The sequence below is a fragment of the Dicentrarchus labrax genome, unplaced genomic scaffold (assembly GCF_905237075.1).
Source record: "Dicentrarchus labrax unplaced genomic scaffold, dlabrax2021, whole genome shotgun sequence".
NCBI classification, from domain to species: domain Eukaryota; kingdom Metazoa; phylum Chordata; class Actinopteri; family Moronidae; genus Dicentrarchus; species Dicentrarchus labrax.
Window position 1 is genome coordinate 525,542 of NW_026136704.1, and position 23,154 is coordinate 548,695.

A 23,154-nucleotide genomic window follows, 5' to 3' on the forward strand; every position below is an offset into this window, starting at 1 on the left:
ACAATGACAATCTGAATAGAGTTTATTGCAAATACATTTTTTACACGTACAAGGAATTTTCCTTGGTGCATAAAAATCACACAAAAATGAAGTACTGTTTGAAATATAAATAAATAAAGATAAGGATAGAAAGATCTAAAACTGTACAGGAAAGATATTTACAATGTGCAGGATACAATGTTAGTGAGTTCAGCTTAATTTATTCAGAAAGTCTAATACACTCACACACACACTCTATAAAGTGTATAAAATGTATGAATGTTTGTATTAAAATGGTAAAAGTCCGATTTGAACTGATTCCAGATGTTTCATTTTCACCTTTCCCTCATTTGAATGAAACAGAAACGTGTTTTATTCACGATCAGACAAGAACAAACATGAATGGTCGAGGCAGACGACCACCCACCTAGAGCCAAAGGGTCTGTCTGAGGTTTCTGCCTCTTAACAGGCAGTTTCTCCTTGCCCCCATAGCCAAGTGCTTGCTCATGGTGGTACTGTTGGGTCTGTTATAAGGAGTTCGGTCTAGACCTGCTCTAAAGCATGTTGTCCTTGATAATTATTTCAAATAATTTGTGGCAGAAAATAAAAAGTTTAGCTCCTTGCTGTTGAGCTAAACAGCAAGGATTAAGTGCTCACTGACTGTACAGTATGCTTTGTCTTTTAGTGTTTTTCCCTTTATAGCACATTTCAAGCACCTCTAAACTCAGGCGTAGTCTGAAGATATGGTTGGTGTAATTTATTTCTGGTCTCACAAGGTGCACAACGGTGATAATATTTACAGAAAGAGCAAAAACTTGGAAAAGGAAAATCAAAAGCTATATACAACGTTTCAAACATAAATGAATAAAACAGAAACTATCACAACAAATACTTAAATTACCCAGGTCGTAACCTCCAGTGCACGTTACCTCCACTGTTACTAAGCCAGGACTGACTTCACTAGCCCCTCCCACTGGGCTTAATATTTCCTTTAATTAACAACAATTAATATCTTTTCTTATTACTGTTTCCATCATCTAAACACAATATATATTTTAAACACAATGTATTTATAATTTCTCCCCTATTCCTCTATAAGCCAAACTAGTTATTATATCAAGAATTAATATTATAAAGAAAATGTAATTATTCTGCCCACATGACCTCGAAGACCTGCAAGATTATCACATATAACCTCCGACTGTATCCAACTCTGTCTGTCCAACCAAACTCCTGAGACAGCACTCTCACTAACAGCACAGTTTATTAACTCACTTATTAATATAGTTAATGAGAGCAGAAAGGAGCTGAGGGAAATGGATTATGTCTGTGTGTGTGTGTGTGTGTGTGTGTGTGTTCGTGTGTGCCAGCAGTCAGTGACGGTACCGCTCCATCACACACATTTACACTAAAACTAAATCTGAAAAATACATTAATAAAATAATTTAAATAATACAGACAAATAAACAAATTAGCTAAATTATAAAATGAACATGAATACAATAAAAGTTGCAATAAAACTATTGAGGAGACAGTATTTAGTATTAACTCCTCCCTCCCCGAACAGATACAGCTGATCCACTGAGACTTTATGTGTTTGACTCCCAGATATGTCCAGATAGACACTAATCTAAAGCTTTTTATAAACTTGTACATTGTAAACCTTCTTCAGCTCTGAACAGATTATTAAACACTGAATGATTTCAAGCAGGAACATTGTCTTCTAAACTCACATCTTTTATTCTTTATTCAGATTGTGGCACTGCAGTTTGTCAGAGATCAGCTGTTCTTCTCTGGTCTCAGCTCTGAAGTCCAACCCCTCCCATCTGAGAGAGCTGGAGCTGACTGAGAACGACAACCTGCAGGATTCAGGAGTGAAGCTGCTGTGTGGTTTTCTGGAGAGTCCACACTGTAGACTGGAGACTCTGAGGTGAGACACCATGTTTTATTTCTGTGCTGAGATGAATGTGATGTGAAAGTTGTGCTGACAGTAAAGTGCAGACAGGTTGATGTTTATGAGGTAAAATCCTCTTCAGATTTAATGACATTAACACTCAGATTTCACTGTTCCAGTAGTTGGATGCACAGCAGGGATATTGATATTGGGCTGATCAATAAAATGTATGAATGTTTGTATTGAAATAGTTAAAGTCAGATTTGAACTGATTCCAGATGTTTTTCATCATTAGTCTCCATGTAAGGATGTTTTCCAGAGCTGTACAGTGAGTGAACTCATTGAAGAGCAGGATGTGTTCAGAAGACTCACCTCTAACTGAAACATCAGGATGTTCCTGAAGATCAGCTGCACCTCCTTCACTACACACTTACAGATGCTTTATCTTAATACACTGACCTCTAATCAGTTGATCCTGTTTAAACTGTCACCATCACTCATTTCACATCAGTTTCAGTGCGTTTTGTGCAGTGGTGAACACAGCATGTCTCCCTGTGACAGCCAAACTCATGGAGCTACTGTCTCTGTAGCTGCAGTCAGAGACACAGGAAGCCTCCATGTGTTTAAAGCAGAGCTGAGCTCCTCAGGCTCTCTGCTCTCGTCCTCTGGAGACTCTGCTTTTAAAACTCACAGAAAACTGATTCCACTTGTTGTTGGAAATCCAATTGGAATATTTCATGTTAAACCATAGTTCATACTTTCAGAACTTTATTCCAAAGCTTTCAGATCTTTGAGGATCCTCAGATTAGATTTTAGATTTGATGCTGATTCGGTCCGTGTATGTTTTGGTCATTGGATTTTCCTTTCAGAAACGGGTATTAAAAAACAGAAAACGAGTGGTTATTTGATTTTCGTTTTAAAATACAAAAATTAAAATTGAAATACAAGGCGTTTTTCTTTTTCATGGTCAAAAGGGGATGAGCGAAATTAAAAAAATTATTCGATTTTCATTTTCTATTTCATACAACAAAAAATAAAATCACTAGAAAACAGAAACGTAAAAAAGGCCTGTTGTTTCATATTCTGAGACCGGATGTTGTCATTTACAGGACGGTGCTGTGGAGAAGAAACAGTAGGCTAGTAGACTGCGGTCAATCCAGCCGTGAGTCCGATCTCCGTGGTCAAATCAGCCGCACTTAAATTTAGAGTGTACAAGTATTCTCAGCATTATGGTAAATGCGGAGAAACAGCGTATTTACTTCCGGTTTTCAAAATAAAGGTATTTAGAACAGTAAACTATAATTCGAACCTAACATTACATTTAAAATAAAATATGTTACATTAAAGTGTTTCATGCGCCCCTGATGAATAAAAAACACTTTATATCAAGTATCTTTACTGCACCAGTGTGGAGAAATGCCAAAATAAAAGCCTCATATTTATGCCTCCAGAGATTGCATATTTGAGGTACTGTAAAAACATATTGCTCAGTGTTTCCAGGCTATGGGTGAAGCATTTTCATTATACTTCAATAATGATGCAGTAATCATGACAAAATTTCACACAAATGTTTAATAACATTTTATAAAAAAATTATAATATAAAGACTAAACACTAAACACAAAATCCTACACAATTCTAACTTGTTTACTTTTACAAAAATGCAATTCCAGTCCACATTCTTCTTATTTTGCAGCTCTGCTGTGTCCATTTGTAGGCACTGTGTGTGGAACCACCTGCAACAGCTGTCACACTGAATCTGTAAAAGGGAAAAATAATTAGTTTTAACTTCAAAATACCATTGTACCTACTGTCTCTTCCTCATATATTATTTTTCCCTTTTACAGATTCTCGTGACAGCTGTTGCAGTTGGTTCCACATACAGTGGAACCACCTTTTATTCTTAAATTTCTCCACATTGGTGCAGTAGAAATGCTTGATATTAAGTATAATTGTAGTCTTAGATGTGTAGAAGTAAGATATACCATCCATAGCCAGGAATTATTGAGCAAAGTGTTTTTACAGTAGCTCAAATATATGAAAATACCACTTGGAGGTACAAATATGGACTTTTATTGTTGAATTTCTCCAAATTGGTACAGTAAAATGCTTGATATTAAGTATGCTTGTAGTCTCATATGTGTAAAAGTCAGAAGCCAGGAAACACTGAGCAATATGTTTTTACAGTACCTCAAATATGGTGAAATATGCAATCTCTGGAGGCATAAATATGAGACTTTTATTTTGGCATTTCTCCACACTGGTGCAGTAAAGATACTTGATATAAAGTGTTTTTTATTCATCAGGGGCGCATGAAACACTTTAATGTAACATATTTTATTTTAAATGTAGGTTCGAATTATAGCTTACTGTTCTAAATACCTTTATTTTGAAAACCGGAAGTAAGTACGCTGTTTCTCTGCATTTACCATAATGCTGAGAATACTTGTACACTCTAAATTTAAGTGCGGCTGATTTGACCACGGAGATCGGACTCACTACTGTTTCTTCTCCACAGCACCGTCCTGTAAATGACAACATCCGGTCTCAGAATATGAAACAACAGGCCTTTTTCTGTTTCTGTCTTCTAGTGATTTTATTTTTTGTTATATGAAATAGAAAATGAAAATCGAATATTTTTTTTATTTCGCTCATCCCTTTCTGACCATGAAAAGAAAAACGCCTTGTATTTCAATTTGAATTTTTGTATTTTAAAACGAAAATCAAATAACCACTCGTTTTCTGTTTTTTAATACCCGTTTCTGAAAGGAAAATCCAATGACCAAAACATACACGGACCCAAACCGTTTTTTCATTTTCCGATTTTGGAATCTCAATTGAATATGAAAAGAACGAATGATACACGGATTCTAGTAGACTGCGGTCAATCCAGCCGTGAGTCCGATCTGGTCCGTGTATGTTTTGGTCATTGGATTTTCCTTTCAGAAACGGGTATTAAAAAAGAGAAAACGAGTGCTTATTTGATTTTCGTTTTAAAATACAAAAATTAAAATTGAAATACACGGCGTTTTTCTTTTTCATGGTCAAAAAGGGATGAGCGAAATTTAAAAAATGATTCGATTTTCATTTTCTATTTCATATAACAAAAAATAAAATCACTAGAAAACAGAAACGGAAAAAAGGCCTGTTGTTTCATATTCTGAGACCGGATGTTGTCATTTACAGGACGGTGCTGTGGAGAGGAAACAGTAGGGTCCGTGTATGTTTTGGTCATTGGATTTTCCTTTCAGAAACGGATATTAAAAAACAGAAAACGAGTGGTTATTTGATTTTCGTTTTAAAATACAAAAATTAAAATTGAAATACAAGGCGTTTTTCTTTTTCGTGGTCAAAAAGGGATGAGCGAAATTAAAAAAATTATTCGATTTTCATTTTCTATTTCATATAACAAAAAATAAAATCACTAGAAAACAGAAACAGAAAAAAGGCCTGTTTTTTCATATTCTGAGACCGGATGTTGTCATTTACAGGACGGTGCTGTGTAGAAGAAACAGTAGGCTAGTAGACTGCGGTCAATCCAGCCGTGAGTCCGATCTCCGTGGTCAAATCAGCCGCACCTAAATGTCCAGTGTACAAGTATTCTCAGCATTATGGTAAATGCGGAGAAACAGCGTATTTACTTCCGGTTTTCAAAATAAAGGTATTTAGAGCCGTAAGCTATAATTAAAATATGTTACATTAAAGTGTTGTGCCCCTGATGAATAAAAAAACACTTTATATCAAGTATACTGCACCAGTGTGGAGAAATGCCAAAATAAAAGCCTCATATTTATGCCTCCAGAGATTGCATATTTGACAATATTTGAGGTACTGTAAAAACATATTGCTCAGTGTTTCCTGGCTACTGATGGTATATTTGACTTTTACACATATGAGACTACAAACATACTTAATATCAAGCATTTTTACTGTACCAATGTGGAGAAATTAAAGAATAAAAGTCCCATATTTATACTTCCAGATTCCATATTTTCTTATATTTGAGCTACTGTAAAAACATATTGCTCAATATTTCCTGGCTATGGGTGAAGCATTTTCATTATACTTCAATAATGCTGCAGTAATCATGACAAAATTTCACACAAATGTTTAATAACATCTTGATAATATAAACACTAAACACAAAATCCTACACAATTCTAATTTGTTTACTTTTCACACAAAATGCAATGCCAGTCCACATTCTTCTTATTTTGCAGCTCTGCTGTGTCCATTTGTAGGTAAAAGGGAAAAATAATTAGTTTTAACTTCAAAACACCATTGTACCTACTGTCTCTTCCTCACATATTATTTTTTATGTTATTCAGTGTGACAGCTGTTGCAGGTGGTTCCACATACAGTTTACATTTTTACAGTAGCTCAAATATAAGAAAATATGGAATCTGGAAGTATAAATATGGGACTTTTATTCTTCAATTTCTCCACATTGGTACAGTAAAAATGCTTGATATTAAGTATACTTGTAGTCTTAGATGTGTAGAAGTCAAATATATCATCCATAGCCAGGAATTATTGAGCAAAGTGTTTTTACATTAGCTCAAATATATGAAAACACCACTTGGAGGTACAAATATGGACTTTTATTGTTGAATTTCTCCAAATTGGTACAGTAAAAATGCTTGATATTAAGTATGTTTGTAGTCTCATATGTGCAAAAGTCAAATATACCATCAGTAGCCAGGAAACACTGAGCAATATGTTTTTACAGTACCTCAAATATGGTCAAATATGCAATCTCTGGAGGCATAAATATGAGGCTTTTATTTTGGCATTTCTCCACACTGGTACAGTAAAGATACTTGATATAAAGTGTTTTTTATTCATCAGGGGCGCATGAAACACTTTAATGTAACATATTTTATTTTAAATGTAGGTTCGAATTATAGCTTACTGTTCTAAATACCTTTATTTTGAAAACCAGAAGTAAATACGCTGTTTCTCCGCATTTACCATAATGCTGAGAATACTTGTACACTAAATTTAAGTGCGGCTGATTTGACCACGGAGATCGGACTCACGACTGGATTGACCGCAGTCTACTAGCCTACTGTTTCTTCTACACAGCGCCGTCCTGTAAATGACAACATCCGGTCTCAGAATATGAAAAAACAGGCCTTTTTTCTGTTTCTGTTTTCTAGTGATTTTATTTTTTGTTTTATGAAATAGAAAATGAAAATCGAATATTTTTTTTAATTTTGCTCATCCCTTTCTGACCATGAAAAAGAAAAACGCCTTGTATTTCAATTTTAATTTTTGTATTTTAAAACGAAAATCAAATAACCACTCGTTTTCTGTTTTTTAATATCCGTTTCTGAAAGGAAAATCCAATGACCAAAACATACACGGACCCAGTAGGCTAGTAGACTGCGGTCAATCCAGCCGTGAGTCCGATCTCCGTAGTCAAATCAGCCGCACTTAAATTTAGAGTGTACAAGTATTCTCAGCATTATGGTAAATGCGGAGAAACAGTGTGTTTACTTCTGGTTTTCAAAATAAAGGTATTAAGAACAGTAAGCTATCATTCGAACCTACATTTAAAATAAAATATGTTACATTAAAGTGTTTCATGCGCCTCTGATGGATAAAAAACACGTTATATCAAGTATCTTTACTGCACCAGTGCTCAATATTTCCAGGCTATGGTTGAAGCATTTTCATTATAACGTTACTTCAATAATGATGCAGTAATCATGACAAAAATCGTCTTATTTTGCAGCTCTACAGCTGTCACACTGAATCTGTAAAAGGGAAAAAGAATTAGTTTTAACTTCAAAACACCATTGTACCTACTGTCTCTTCCTCATATATTATTTTTCCCTTTTACAGATTCGCGTGACAGCTGTTGCAGTTGGTTCCACACACAGTGGAACCACCTTTTATTCTTAAATTTCTCCACATTGGTGCAGTAGAAATGCTTGATATTAAGTATGCTTGTAGTCTTAGATGTGTAGAAGTAAGATATACCATCCATAGCCAGGAATTATTGTTTTTAAAGTAGCTCAAAATATATGAAAATACCACTTGGAGGTACAAATATGGACTTTTATTGTTGAATTTCTCCAAATTGGTACAATAAAAATGCTTGATATTAAGTATACTTGTAGTCTCATATGTGCAAAAGTCAAATATACCATCAGTAGCCAGGAAACACTGAGCAATATGTTTTTACAGTACCTCAAATATGGTCAAATATGCAATCTCTGGAGGCATAAATATGAGGCTTTTATTTTGGCATTTCTCCACACTGGTGCAGTAAAGATACTTGATATAAAGTGTTTTTTATTCATCAGGGGCGCATAAAACACTTTAATGTAACAAATTTTATATTAAATGTAGGTTCGAATTATAGCTTACTGATCTAAATACCTTTATTTTGAAAACCAGAAGTAAACACACTGTTTCTCCGCATTTACCATAATGCTGAGAATACTTGTACACTGTAAATTTAAGTGCGGCTGATTTGACCACGGAGATCGGACTCACGACTGGATTGACCGCAGTCTACTAGCCTACTGTTTCTTCTACACAGCACCGTCCTGTAAATGACAACATCCGGTCTCAGAATATGAAAAAACAGGCCTTTTTTCCGTTTCTGTTTTCTAGTGATTTTATTTTTTGTTATATGAAATAGAAAATGAAAATCGAATCATTTTTTAAATTTCGCTCATCCCCCTTTGACCATGAAAAAGAAAAACGCCTTGTATTTCAATTTTAATTTTTGTATTTTAAAACGAAAATCAAATAACCACTCGTTTTCTGTTTTTTAATACCCGTTTCTGAAAGGAAAATCCAATGACCAAAACATACACGGACCCGATCTCCGTGGTCAAATCAGCCGCACTTAAATTTAGAGTGTACAAGTATTCTCAGCATTATGGTAAATGCGGAGAAACAGCGTATTTACTTCTGGTTTTCAAAATAAAGGTATTTAGAGCCGTAAGCTATAATTAAAATATGTTACATTAAAGTGTTTCATGCGCCCCTGATGAATAAAAAAACACTTTATATCAAGTATCTTTACTGCACCAGTGTGGAGAAATGCCAAAATAAAAGTCTCATATTTATGCCTCCAGAGATTGCATATTTGACCATATTTGAGGAACTGTAAAAACATATTGCTCAGTGTTTCCTGGCTACTGATGGTATATTTGACTTTTACACATATGAGACTACAAACATACTTAATATCAAGCATTTTTACTGTACCAATTTGGAGAAATTCAACAATAAAAGTCCATATTTGTACCTCCAAGTGGTATTTTCATATATTTGAGCTACTGTAAAAACATATTGCTCAATATTTCCTGGCTATGGGTGAAGCATTTTCATTATACTTCAATAATGCTGCAGTAATAATGACAAAATTTCACACAAATGTTTAATAACATCTTGATAATATAAACACTAAACACAAAATCCTACACAATTCTAATTTGTTTACTTTTCACACAAAATGCAATGCCAGTCCACATTCTTCTTATTTTGCTGCTCTGCTGTGTACATTTGTAGGTAAAAGGGAAAAATAATTAGTTTTAACTTCAAAACACCATTGTACCTACTGTCTCTTCCTCACATATTATTTTTTATATTATTCAGTGTGACAGCTGTTGCAGGTGGTTCCACATACAGTTTACATTTTTACAGTAGCTCAAATATAAGAAAATATGGAATCTGGAAATATAAATATGGGACTTTTATTCTTCAATTTCTCCACATTGGTACAGTAAAAATGCTTGATATTAAGTATACTTGTAGTCTTAGATGTGTAGAAGTCAAATATATCTTCCATAGCCAGGAATTATTGAGCAAAGTGTTTTTACAGTAGCTCAAATATATGAAAATACCACTTGGAGGTACAAATATGGACTTTTATTTTGGTATTTCTCCACACTGGTGCAGTAAAGATACTTGATATAAAGTGTTTTTTTATTCACCAGGGGCACACAACACTTTAATGTAACATATTTTAATTATAGCTTACGGCTCTAAATACCTTTATTTTGAAAACCGGAAGTAAATACGGCGTTTCTCCGCATTTACCATAATGCTGAGAATACTTGTACACTCTAAATTTAAGTGCGGCTGATTTGACCACGGAGATCGGACTCACTACTGTTTCTTCTCCACAGCACCGTCCTGTAAATGACAACATCCGGTCTCAGAATATGAAAAAACAGGCCTTTTTTCCGTTTCTGTTTTCTAGTGATTTTATTTTTTGTTATATGAAATAGAAAATGAAAATCGAATAATTTTTTTTATTTCGCTCATCCCTTTCTGACCATGAAAAAGAAAAACGCCTTGTATTTCAATTTTAATTTTTGTATTTTAAAACGAAAATCAAATAACCACTCGTTTTCTGTTTTTTATTACCCCTTTCTGAAAGGAAAATCCAATGACCAAAACATACACGGACCATAATACAACACTGGTTGATTCTCTCTTGAACTCTTCATCATTTTATTTTCATCTTTCCCTCATTTGAATAAAAACAGAAGCATGTTTCCTTCTCTGTCAGACAGGAACAAACATATCAGCTTGTTCCAAACCTTTCTGATGATATGTGACGTTTCTACGGACTGAATATTTACACTCAAGATGACAGCATTTTATCTTTAATAGAATCAAATCTTCAATCACTTTCTGTGGCTTTTTCTTTGTGTTTGGCTGCACAACATGAGTTTGTATAGATGGAGCCACTGGTGGAGCTGGCAGAGGTTAAGAGCTGAAGTCACTACGTCTTTATTGAAGCAGCAGCACGTTGTCATTAATATTAATGAGAGCTCTTTTTACCTCTTTGTATTTTACAGTTTGCAACCTGCATCCTGTTGGGTTCAGGTGTTTGGAGTTTCCATTTTCTAAACTTGTACATTGTAAACCTTCTTCAGCTCTGAACAGATTATTAAACACTGAATGATTTCAAGCAGGAACATTGTCTTCTAAACTCACATCTTTTATTCTTTATTCAGATTGAGTGACTGCAGGTTGTCAGAGATCAGCTGTTCTTCTCTGGTCTCAGCTCTGAAGTCCAACCCCTCCCATCTGAGAGAGCTGGACCTGAGTTACAACTACCTGCAGGATTCAGGAGTGAAGCTGCTGTGTGGTTTTCTGGAGAGTCCACACTGTAGACTGGAGACTCTGAGGTCAGTTCAATGACTCTCTGTTACTATTGTAGATCTGATATCTTTCATTAACAACTCAACCTAATTGATGTTGATCCTTATACCATGGTCTGTGTGAATCCTGCATTGTGATTGGCTGCTGGGTGTCCATTACGTCCTGCTGTAGGACAACTACTGAGATGTTCCAGTGAAATTGAACTGAATTCAAACAGAATGTGAATATCTCATAAATCTATCTGACAGCACTGAGTGTCGTCCTTCATCCTCTGAACACCACAGCCTGACCCATATTACCCAAGGGATCTACAAGTTCATTGAGATGGTTATGCTGCCCTTCAGTATTGTTGAGGGCGAAGGTTTTTGAAAACTGATAAACTTATTGGAACCAGCATATCACATTCCGTCACAACGTACCATCACCAGACTGATAGAAACTCACTACGACGAACGGAAGCAAGAGCTGTTAAAAGAATTGAGCTCAACTGGAAGTGTTGCTCTAACCACAGACTGCTGGACCGCTTTAACAGCTGAGACCTACATCCCTATCACTTGCCACTACATCAGTGATGACTGGCAAATGAACTCAGTGGTCCTGCTCACAGAAAGCCTGCCAGGCCGGCATACAGCTGTCAACCTCACTGAGAAAATGAATGAAGCTGTAGAGCAATGGGGACTTGAAGACCAAGTTATTGCATGCGTTCATGACAATGCGGCCAATATTGTTGCTGCCAACAGTCCCACCAGAGTGAACTGGATTTCCGTTGCCTGCTTTGCACACACTCCAGTTGGCCATAAATGACGGATTTGCACTGTATCTATATCGGGTAATATCAGCGGCTAGTAAACTTGTTAGCCACTTCAATCACAACACCGCAGCAACCAATGCACTGCAAAAGAAACAGGAGCAAATGGGCCTTGAAACTCACCGGCTTATTCATCCGTGTAAAACACGGTGGAACTCTGTGTGTGAGATGTTTGATCGGCTGGTGGAGCAGCGGTGGGCTGTTGCTGCTGTGCTTTCAGGTCGATCCGTGACTAAGCTTCAAGATGCCAGGATCCTGGAGTTGAAGGATGAGTACTGGCAGATAATGGAGGACACACAGCCTGTGCTGTCAGCACTTAAATGTGCAGAGAAAGACGTCTCCATCTCGAACACTTATCCCGCTACCTTCGGCCTTATCAATATCCACCTCATGCGCAGTGAAGAAGACGGGCCCAGACTCATCGAATTCAAAGTGTGGTCCTCCCTCATCAAGCGAATGAATGTAAGCTAAACTTTTTTATCTTAGTTTAAATGATTTCCATAATAAATAGCTAATTGGGGTAGGCCTAATTACATGCATACTTGCCTCTTATCTGCGTTGTGTTGCCTATTTAGATATAGCATATATAGCAGATTCAGTCTGATGAGTTTGTGTCATCTGCCCCCATGATCTCATCAATGCTGGACCCTCGTCACAAGCACCTGGGCTTTCTTACCTCAAAACAGAAAATGGCCGCTAATGTGAAACTGGTTGAACTGGGAGGCAGTGGAGATCGGTAGGGCGGCTATCCCAGAGGCTGGGGGAGACGAGGAGCCTGCGTTGTCTGACACAGACGAGGGCAACGCAAACACTGGATCGCGGCCTCTCAGTCCCAGGTCTCTCTGGCATCGAAGCAGAACTTCAGAACTTTCTGAGGGAGGCCTACTCACCCCTGGATTGCACCCCTACAGGCTGGTGGAAAGTGAATGGAATCAGGTTCCCCCGGCTTGCCAAGTTAGCACGGAGGTACCTGTGCATCACGGCAACGTCGGTCCCCTCAGAGCGGGTGTTTTCGGCGGCTGGACTGACGGTCACCAGGCTGCGGTCGCATCTGACCCCAGAGCATGTTAACATGCTCATCTTTCTCAACAAAAATCAGTAGACTGGTGCTGAAGTTGTATGTGAGTTACTGGTTATTTTTTTCTGAAGCTTGGCTAATAAGCCTAATTCATTGTTAGGTAGGCTAATCTCTCTCTCACCCTCTTTCTCGACTCGGTGCCTTTTTGATAGTTTTGAGTTACATTTGGCAAAACCTGTCCGAACTAAGTATTATATATTTTTGGTTAAGTTATAACATGATTGGCTTTTTTTATATTATTATTATTATTATTATTATTATTATTATTATTTTGGGAAAAACGAGGGTCAGTTGTGTTAATGAGCACCGGCTTCTAGCTGCAGGCTCGGCTGCTTTAGAGCACAGTAGCGCATATCAAGTGTAACCATTGAGCGGATCCGGTTTAACTGCCACAAGAGTTGTTCATCTTGTAATAAAGATCTCAATGAGGAAAACACGCTGTGTTTTTGTATTTTCATTGCATTTTGAATATAGCATATAAATTGTGAATTTTAATATAAAAATATTAATGATTAATCGAAAATCGATCGTTAATTCTCCCGACGATCAACTAAGATAATTTAATCGAATGCCCATCCCTAGTCCAAATCTGCACATTGATTAGGGGACAATGACCTGGCTGATAGCGAGCTACACTTGTTAAACATTCTGTCAGATTATATTTACTGTTTGTCACTGACTTTGAATCCTAGCGTAGCATTAGCTCTCTGTGTTGATCTACACATTAAAAACCTGAACACATCTGGTGGATTATAAATGATTTTATCTTCATAATTTATTCTTTAAAATTGTACATTCTATACCTTCTTCAGCTCTGAACAGATTATTAAACACTGAATGATTTTAAGCAGGAACATTGTCTTCTAAACTCACATCTTTTATTCTTTATTCAGATTGAGTGGCTGCAGTTTGTCAGAGATCATCTGTTCTTCTCTGGGCTCAGCTCTGAAGTCCAACCCCTCCCATCTGAGAGAGCTGGACCTGAGTAACAACAACCTGAAGGATCCAGATGTGAAGCTGCTGTCTGATCTTGTGGAGAGTCCACACTGTAGACTGCAGACTCTGAGGTCAGTAGAGGGTCTGAGTCAGTCCATGCTGGTTCCAGCAGTCTTGGACTAAACACAGATCCAGTATTTGCTGCTTTCCTCAGTGAAGCTGTGAGAGGAGAATGGGGACAGGCTTCAGGATTGGACAGACAGACAGACAGAGAGAGAACAGTCAGCCAATCAGAGAGCCAGAAGCTTGTTGTGATCATGTTTGAGTTGATGTGAAGACGTCTGTTGTTGTTGTGTTCATGTGTTCAGGAAATAAAGCTGGATTCCAGCTGACAGCATTAAGATAAGATAATAAGATAAGATAATTCCTTTATTTATCCCCCTAAGGAGAAATTTATTTTGACACAGCAGCAATAGGGCAAAGCAGCACAAAAACAGAAAACAAAGAATAGAATAGGAATAGAATAGAAATAGAAATAGAATAGAATATCACAGTAAAAGTATTGCTAATATTATTAATATTAGAAGATTTAAAAACTATAAATTGAAGTATATACACTATTTGTTGTTCAAGTAGGACATGGAGGCCAAAATATGAGCAGAAAATTAAACTTGACTAAAACAAAAAAACTAAAACTAAACTAAAACTACCAAACGACTAAAGTGGAAATTAAATATAAATAGTGCAAAAGGTTTGTGCTTTGTAGGTAGGAGTTCTAAACCAGTCTTTATCTGCTGGGGTTGGAGGAACTGGGAGCTGTGGTTGTGGAGGTTGGAGGAACTGGGAGCTGTGGCCATTTGGAGTCTGATGGCAGATGGTACAAATGAGTCTCCAAACCGCTTTGAGGCTCGGGGCTGGGTCAGTCTGTAGCTGAAGATGCTCCTGAGCTGCCTCAGCTCAACGTGGAGAGGATGACAGGGGTGGTCCATGATGTCTTTCAGCTTCCCTGGGATGACGTGTCTGCAGGTCTGCAACGGTGGAGTGGATGACATCACAGGTGTGCGCCGCTACTGCCGATGGAGGAATGTAAACAGTGACGACAATAGTGGCCGTAAACTCACGGGGCAGATAGTATGGCCTTAACCCTATGGCCGGAAGTTTAATATCAGGTGTGCAGATTTCTGCCTTCTTGCCATGTCCAGGGTTACACCATTTAGAGTTCACAAAGACAGAGCCCTCCTCCAGACTTTTTACCGCTCTGTTTCTTCCTGTCAGCCGAACTAGTGAAAAGCCGGCTAGTTCCACTGAACAGTCTGGTGTAATGTCATTCAGCCATGTCTCCGTCAGACATAATATGCTGCACTCCTGATACTCTCGCTGTCCGTTGACCAGGGCCGAGAGCTCGTCCGTCTTGTTGTTCAGCGAGCGTACGTTTCCCATGACAACTGAGGAAAGACATGGCTTGTATCTCCACTGCCTCTCTGTCTTCTTGGTCCTCACCAACGTGCCTGCTCTGGTTCCTCTCCTTCATCTCCTTAACTCCACTGGGATCTCCCTCGGGCATGCAACACGTAAATCCCGATACCGTAGGAAGTCCTCACGTGAATGACCTCCGGTGTTTTGATTGTTCACATTCCTACACATTGTTTTTATTTAAAAACACTAAAAAAGTTCAACTACGGCTAAAAAAGTAAAAAAATTAACTACCAACACTGGAGGTCTGTTTACAACAATAAACACAGTGCTATTTAAGAAGGAATAAAGAACTAGTAAGATTTAAGGCAAAAAAATAAAGAGGCGGAGCGGGAGCTGTTGCGTCAAGCTTCCACTCTCTGCGGCGCTTCTAGATGTATAGAGACAGTGGTCCTCATTCATCCAGTCTGATCTTTGTTCTCTCATTTCTACACTAAACAACTGATCAGTTGGTCTTTGTCACAGCTCTGAGATCAGTCTGACTGAAGCCTGCAAACAACCATCATTACATTTAGTGACCATGTGGTCTTTGTACAGACCAGGACCTCTGCTGGAGTCCAGTACCCACAGCTGATGTGTTGCTGTTCAGTCTTTGTATGAACATGTAGGACCTTTAACATCAGATATATATCTGTCCATTTGTCTTTTGTTTGTCCAAATAGTTTGAATATTTAAACATTTGTCCTGTAAGATTTCAGATGAAACATTCAAATGTGACTGAGACTGTGGTTTTTATCAGCGTTGAACCCTAACAGCAGTAAATGCATCATTCCAGTGGGCAGTGAATGTCTCTCTGTTTCTGCAGTAATGATGTGTTCAGACCCTGCTGCTCTTTATACTGGATGTGCTGATGGAGGGAGTCTCTGTAAACACTGATTTATCTCTGCTGTCCTCTGTCTCCTTCTCTCCTCAGCTGGAAGTGATCTCAGTCAGACTGTGAGCGGTGAGGAAGGAGGTTGTGTTGGAGGATCCGCTGTGTCCTGATGATCCAGAGAGGTTGAAGCAGCAGCATCACTCCACACATAGAAGCAGTATTGCAGTGCGTGATACTGCCTCACTATAATGTAATGTCATATAAACATAAAATAAATAAATACAAAATGTCTGACAGGAAATATACTTTTAGTCTTTGTCAGTGTGCACATGTTTATTGAGAATGGGATGTCTACATGGCTGTGAGTCAGTGTGTTTGTATTGTAATACCTATACTGAACATCTTGCCCTTGATAAACACCCCCAATATTAAAATAAGATGAAATAAATATAAAAGGAGACTTTGTGCCAGGCTTCCTATGAAAATCTTCCTCTTTCAGTCCGTTTCTACCAAAATACCAAGGCAGTCTTAAATACGACACATTTTCAATGGAGTTTGGCACAACTTTCTGTTCAACCTGCAGCATCTGAAGCACTGCCCAATAAAGTCAGTGTAGAGCCAGAGTGTGTGGTGTATTGTCAGTGGAAAAAAACACCTTTATCAGGTGTTAGATCAAATTACACCACCTGCACTTTCTTAATGCCGGGCCTCATAAGGAAATCTTTCTATTTAAGGCTCTTTAGATTGTAGGTAGCTCATAATATAAGATATAGATAATGTCTCGAGTCTGTCTTTATAGTATGCAAACCGTGGCCAAATAGCAAAAATGTCTTAAATAGGATAGTTTGTCAATGGAGTTTGGCACGGGTTTTCCTCCAAGGTGCTGATGTTATTTAACCTCGGTGAGCTGATCAGTTTACACCACCTGCACTTTCTTAAAACAACAAAAGTGACATGTATGAGTCTTCGATGTAAATCCAACTCAGTGTGCACATTGAAGCTGGGACAGGAGGAGTTACTGGGTTTCATTTCCCAGATCATTTGAGGGATTTGAACCAGCAACTCTTTGGTCACAGTCCTGCAGGTCTGATGTGGAAATTATTACAGTGTCTTTGAGAATCGTTACAATAATGAAACAGAATTTGAGCTTTTTCTTACTCATTGTGACTTTGACAAAATATATTCAAACAACACGTTTTGAACGGCCTTTCTGTTAATGAATCTCCTGTTCCAACACATATTGTTCCTGTAGATAAACGGCTTATTTACTCACAAAAAGTGTCATAAAGTTCTTTATAACATATATATAACTTAAGTCAAAGCAGTTCAACATCACTTTCTCTTCCATAAAAGTGGGATGTAGGACTCCTGAGCTCAGCTCTTTTAAATCCTGGAGGCTGGCACATTGTCACAAGTAACAGAGCTGATCAACTTTGTACCAGACTTCATATGAAAATGTGGCTATTTAAAGCTCTGTTGCTTAGCAGCGAACATACACAAGAGGTAGAGATAATATACGATGTCAAACCAATGGTTACAGTGTTTTGGTAAATTTGGCTAACGGCGAAAAATCACCAAGCAGGTTAATATAGTTAAATAATTAAACCTTGTATAGAAAATGTCCTGGCTCTGCTTTATAAATTTACAAATTATAAATGGAATTAAATGAGCAGATTTTCCAATGGAGTTTGGCATGAATATCTTTGGGGTCTTGACATGTTTAACTTTAATGAACTGCTCCGGTTATTAACAAGCAAAGTGTGGCGGTTGGCTGGTTTTCTGTGTATTTTTGTAAACTTTGAGGTTTGCAGTAGCAGAAGGTTGTAGCCAGACTTCATATGAAAATGCTCCTATTTAAAGCTCTCATGCTTTGCAGCAGAAGTGCACAAGAGGTAGAGCCTCATTTAAGATGTCCCACACTTGAACTGAGCGGCTGACAGAAAGGGAATGGAGCAGGTTTGTGCTTTAGAAAGGAGTATTTTTACTCTGGTACTGATAGTTTTATTTCAGTGCTGAATAAAATCCTTCATCTGGTTCAAATCTAGAGTTAAAAAGCACCAAGATCTAAACAGTGGATGGTAAAAATGTGTCTTCAGACTGGATAAAAAGTCAATATAAGACAACTTCTGAGTTTTATATGTTTGGGCTCCGTCACAGCTGATGTGTCCTCCTCCCCCTCAGGACTGGAGCAGAAGGTGGGCAGCCTGTCTCAGTCGAAGGTTCAAGGTCTGGTGGTTGGACCGATCCATACAGACGAAGCCATGAGCCTGAGGTTGGAGGACATTTCCCTGAGAACAGACAAACCAAACACTCTCGAGATTGGGACTTTGGGGATTTTCATGACCTCCATAGTTTCTCCTACACACTTAACAGCCCGTTCTCATTCCCAGGTGGTCAAATATAGACTCAAGCAGTGTTCAGTTAGTTGCAATCTGCAACTTCACCACTAGATTCCACTAAATTCTACACACTGGTCCTTTAAGATAAAGGTAGTTTAATTTAAAGTTACTGTCTCTTTTAATGTTATTTATATACATTATGAATATAAGCTTTGGATTTTAAATTAAGGGTGTTGTGTCAGGTGATCTTAAATATATTGTGCAAGTAACGTATTGTTCTTCACCATTAACTCCTTCAAAGCTATGATCTGTAATATTTCCTCATTAAACTGTTTAATAACTCTAGAGCTATGTTCTATATGTAGCTGATTCAATCAATAATCTATAATCAATAAACAGTGTATAAACTCTATGTTCTATATGTAGCTGATAAATCAATAATCTATAATCAATAAACAGTGTATAAACTCTATGTTCTATATGTAGCTGATCAATAAATAATCTATAATCAATAAACAGTGTATAAACTATGTTCTATATGTATCTGATCAATCAATAATCAATAAACAGTGTATAAACTCTATGTTCTATATGTATCTGATTCAGTCAATAAACTGTATGAACTCTATGTTCTATATGTATCTGATTCAATCAATAATCTATAATCAATAAACAGTGTATAAACTCTATGTTCTATATGTATCTGATTCAATCAATAATCTATAATCAATAAACAGTGTATAAACTCTATGTTCTATATGTAGCTAATCAATCAATAATCAATAAACAGTGTATAAACTCTATGTTCTACATGTATCTGACTCAATCAATAATCAATAAACAGTGTATAAACTCTATGTTCTATATGTATCTGATTCAATCAATAATCTATAATCAATAAACAGTGTATAAACTCTATGTTCTATATGTATCTGATTCAATCAATAATCAATAAACAGTGTATAAACTCTATGTTCTACATGTATCTGACTCAATCAATAACCTATAATCAATAAGTGCACACATTAAGTCCTCCTCTGTCTCACACTGTTTCTGCAGGTATTTCTGTGGTTCTGGATCTGAGTCCAAACTAGCAGGGATCATCTGGACCCTGGTTCTCCAACATCAGTGTGACCAACGTAGCTGAGAGACTGAAGGTGAATCCTGGCACTCACAAACAGGAAGTACAGTACAGCTGGAAGTATGGAAGCCAGAGGGTTGTGGAGGCAGAGAGGTGAGGCAGAGATACTGTGTGAGCTGGACAGGTGTGTGCAGGTGTTCTAACAGCAACAGGAAGTTACTTATTGGAGTTTGGCTGCTGATTTGAGCGCTCACCAACACACAGTGACACTGGGCTCATGGAGGAGATTAAAGTGGACCTTCGGTTCTGCTGGCTCCCTCCCTCTCAGCTAATGTAAAGACTGTATCAGAGTGATGTTTCAGCAGCACAGTACAGTCGGATCATTTCAACCATGTTTAAGTTCTTCTTCTGTCAGCTTTTACAGCACTTAATGATTGCACTGAAACAGGAATATAAAAGCTTTATCCAACCTACATTTACATTTTAATTCAACTGATTATAGTCTCATTATTTTAGGGATTGACTGATAGTCTTTAAATTAACATTAATAACTCCTGCAGTACTCCAAAGTACCCCTAGGGGGCACCTGGATCCCCGTTTCATTTCAACCCTTTCTACACCAAAATCAGTGCATATTTGTGGTTTCTTCAAACTGTAAGCCCCTAGTCCTACACAGCAGATCTACACAATAAAAACCAAGGAAAAGCTCTGTTAATAATACATACAGATGTTGACTTTAGTGAAGATGCTCTAACTGCTGAAACAGGATACCCCTGTACAGAAATACTGCAAAGTGCAGAAAGGCTTCCCCTCAGACAAGAGGTCATCAACAGTGTCGGAGAGTTTCAGCATCTTTATCTTTCATTTCATTTTTTACCCTGAAATCATCTTCAGTACAACGCTGTGGTGCTTTCACATGCAGTATTTTTCCACTGTGGTATTGTCACTTTCACTTCAGTAAAGATCTGAATGCTTCTTCCACCACTGACAATATAACACATGTAGAGACTCCAGCTGGGGGTTAAATCAGAAATGGGTTAGAAACTTTGAAAATGCTCGTTTTGAGGAACTGCTGTTTGTAATCAAGATATCTTTAAAGTGGGATCACAGTGTGGAGTTGATCCATCAAACAGTCCTCAGACTCTGAGGATCATGGAGGAAAGGAAAAGTGGTGAACCGGAGACAGGGCCATGGGTGTCCAAGGCTCATTGATGCATGTTGGGAGCAAAGGCTGAGTGGTCCGATCCAACAGACTAACTACTGTAGATCAGATTGCTGAAGAAGTTAATGCTGGTTCTGATAGAAAGGTGTCAGAACACACAGTGGATCACAGTTTGTTGTGTATGGGGCTGCGTAGCTGCAGTCAGGCTGCCCAGGTGGTCATAATGTTATGGCTGATTGGTGTATTAAAGCATGTATTCAGTGGCACCATGTGGTCTGTTATTAAGTGTTTCAGAGTCCAAAACTTTTAAAAATCTAAATAAATTGTGACAATTGTGAAAAGTTTTTCTCACTGCAACCTATGGTCTGTTCACCTCACTCTGTGTTTTGTTTAAAAAAAATTAAAATCTAACATCTAACATCTACATCTCTACAAGTCTTCATTCAAATACCAACAACATCCACACAAACATTCTTTGGATACTAGAAATCACATTTCGAACGGTGTTCAGATAAATCTGCAGTGACCATAAATATCTTACTGTAATTAGTACTGTACACACAATATTTACTATTTCAAACGTCTCCAAAATATTTGACTATAGACCCGATACTGGCAGAATGATGTGTGATGATCTTCAGAACAATTGTGCCACCATGTGGTCGATTCTTAAGCATTTTCTTGAAATTCTCAATAGGATTGAAAGCAAATTTGGGAAGGTTGTTCTTAGAGCCACATTGCATGTGTGTGTAACATTTCATACAATTCTACAGACAATGGCTCCACAATAATATTAAGTGAAAGAGGACAGTGCCGCATACAGATCAGAGGTCTGTACTGTGTTTTTTATTCATATAATAGAAACAACAAACAGCTGTGTCAGAGCTTTAGATACAGGGCAGAAGTCGTTAAACGTCCGGTGGCATGGCTCTGCAGCGACCCGGGCTCGTGCTACTGTAGCTAATGTTTTGTTGTTTTTGTGTTTTAAGTGGTCATGTTTGACGGCAGTGCGCTCTTTAAAGGGATTTGTGCTTGTGACTGTTTAATGTTGCAACTGTTGGTAGCCTCAAACAATAGCCTCGGGCCTAAAAAACTTAGCCGTCCTCCTGCTGGCTCTGATCATTAGTGGACTTTAAGTTCTTTGTTCTGCAACAACTTCACAGTGGGAATATGGATTACGCCGTGTATACTGCAGGGATACAATACTATCCCTCCGATCATTTCAATCCACACCACCAGATCATCTGCCCGCTGCCATCCGAGCAACACAAACCAGCACAAGGTCGCAGCGGAAGCGAGGGACACACGGATGGAGAGCCAAAGAACTGTTGGAGCAGCCCAGTATCACTAAGAGACAGTCAGGAAGCAGGTGTCTATTATAAACAGCTCTGTACAAACTGAAAATGTCAACACAGAACCTTGTGAGCTTAGAGCAGGACCAGAAAAGATGCCCGAAGTTCCATCAGCTGATTTGCAATAATCACAAATGAGGGAGACAGCAGGAAAAACTCTGTTCAGTCTAGTCTTGGAATAGTGCAACCTATGAACTACTTTAAACTGAATGAGCGGAAGTCAAGCATTAATAGAGCATGCTTTTATCTTATTTAACCCTTTCGCCCATAGCTTGTCAGAGATTACTTTGCCGGTGTGTCCTTGATCCACGCCTCTTTAATATGGAGAGGAGGTTGCCATAATGAAGAGGTTAACAAGCCGAGTGATCAAATGTTTGGAGGTGGGAGGTCTGGTCATAATATCATAGAAGTCCTGTTGTATGGGGGAAACCCCCTCTTTCTAACTCAGACCACAATACCATATACTTAATTCACTCTGATAAATCGATATTCAAGTCAAGCAAACCTAAACATAAGACTGTTAATGTTTGGACAGTCGATACAATTGAGACACTAAGGGGGTGTTTTATGTTCACAGACTGGTCCATATTCCATTAACTGGAACTTGATGAAGCTACAGTTACTATAACTGATTACATGAAATTCTGTGTGGACAGTGTGGTAGACAAAAAAGAAGTTGTTGTTTATCCTAACAATAAACCCTACATTACAAAAGAAATAAAAGATTGTATAAATAGGAAAAAGGTAGCTTTTATAGATAAAGACAGGGCAGGACTGTCAGTAGTACAAAAATAACTTAAACAGCTCCTTACAAATGCAAGAGAACAGCAAACAATGAAAAAGAGCTTTCAAACTTTAAACACCCAAAAACTTTGGGACACTATGAAATCAGTTACAAAGAGGAACTCTGCAGAACAAGAAATTATCACTGTGGATGAACAACAAAAGTCAAATGAGCTGAATGACTTTGACTTGAGGTTTGAGTACAGAACGTCTCTCAGCAGTATGACAGTATGTTGTTGTCTTTGCCAGATACTGATGCCACCTGTTGGCTGGAAGTGGACCCGTCCAGTGTACGGTCCCTTTTTAGTAAGGTGTGCACT

The 23,154-nt window shown here is 37.9% G+C and overlaps 1 protein-coding gene across 18 annotated transcripts in view; it reads left to right on the forward strand.

The window, feature by feature from the left end:
• Nucleotides 1-19,145, forward strand: part of si:dkey-23k10.2 (NACHT, LRR and PYD domains-containing protein 12) — a 105,664-nt gene extending 86,519 nt beyond the window's left edge. For 4 of the 18 annotated variants that reach the window (XM_051398880.1, XM_051398882.1, XM_051398887.1 and 1 more), the window contains 3 exons: nucleotides 10,861-11,034; nucleotides 13,788-13,961; nucleotides 16,217-16,418. In XM_051398880.1, coding sequence (XP_051254840.1) covers nucleotides 10,861-11,034; nucleotides 13,788-13,961; nucleotides 16,217-16,226 — 358 coding nt within the window. In that variant the 3' untranslated portion in view covers nucleotides 16,227-16,418. Of the gene's footprint in view, nucleotides 1-1,732; nucleotides 1,910-10,860; nucleotides 11,035-13,787; nucleotides 13,962-16,216; nucleotides 16,419-18,298 lie in introns of those variants that run through there. The other 14 variants (XM_051398883.1, XM_051398885.1, XM_051398891.1 and 11 more) reach the window with 11 other exon arrangements.
• The last annotated feature ends 4,009 nt before the right edge of the window (nucleotides 19,146-23,154 follow it).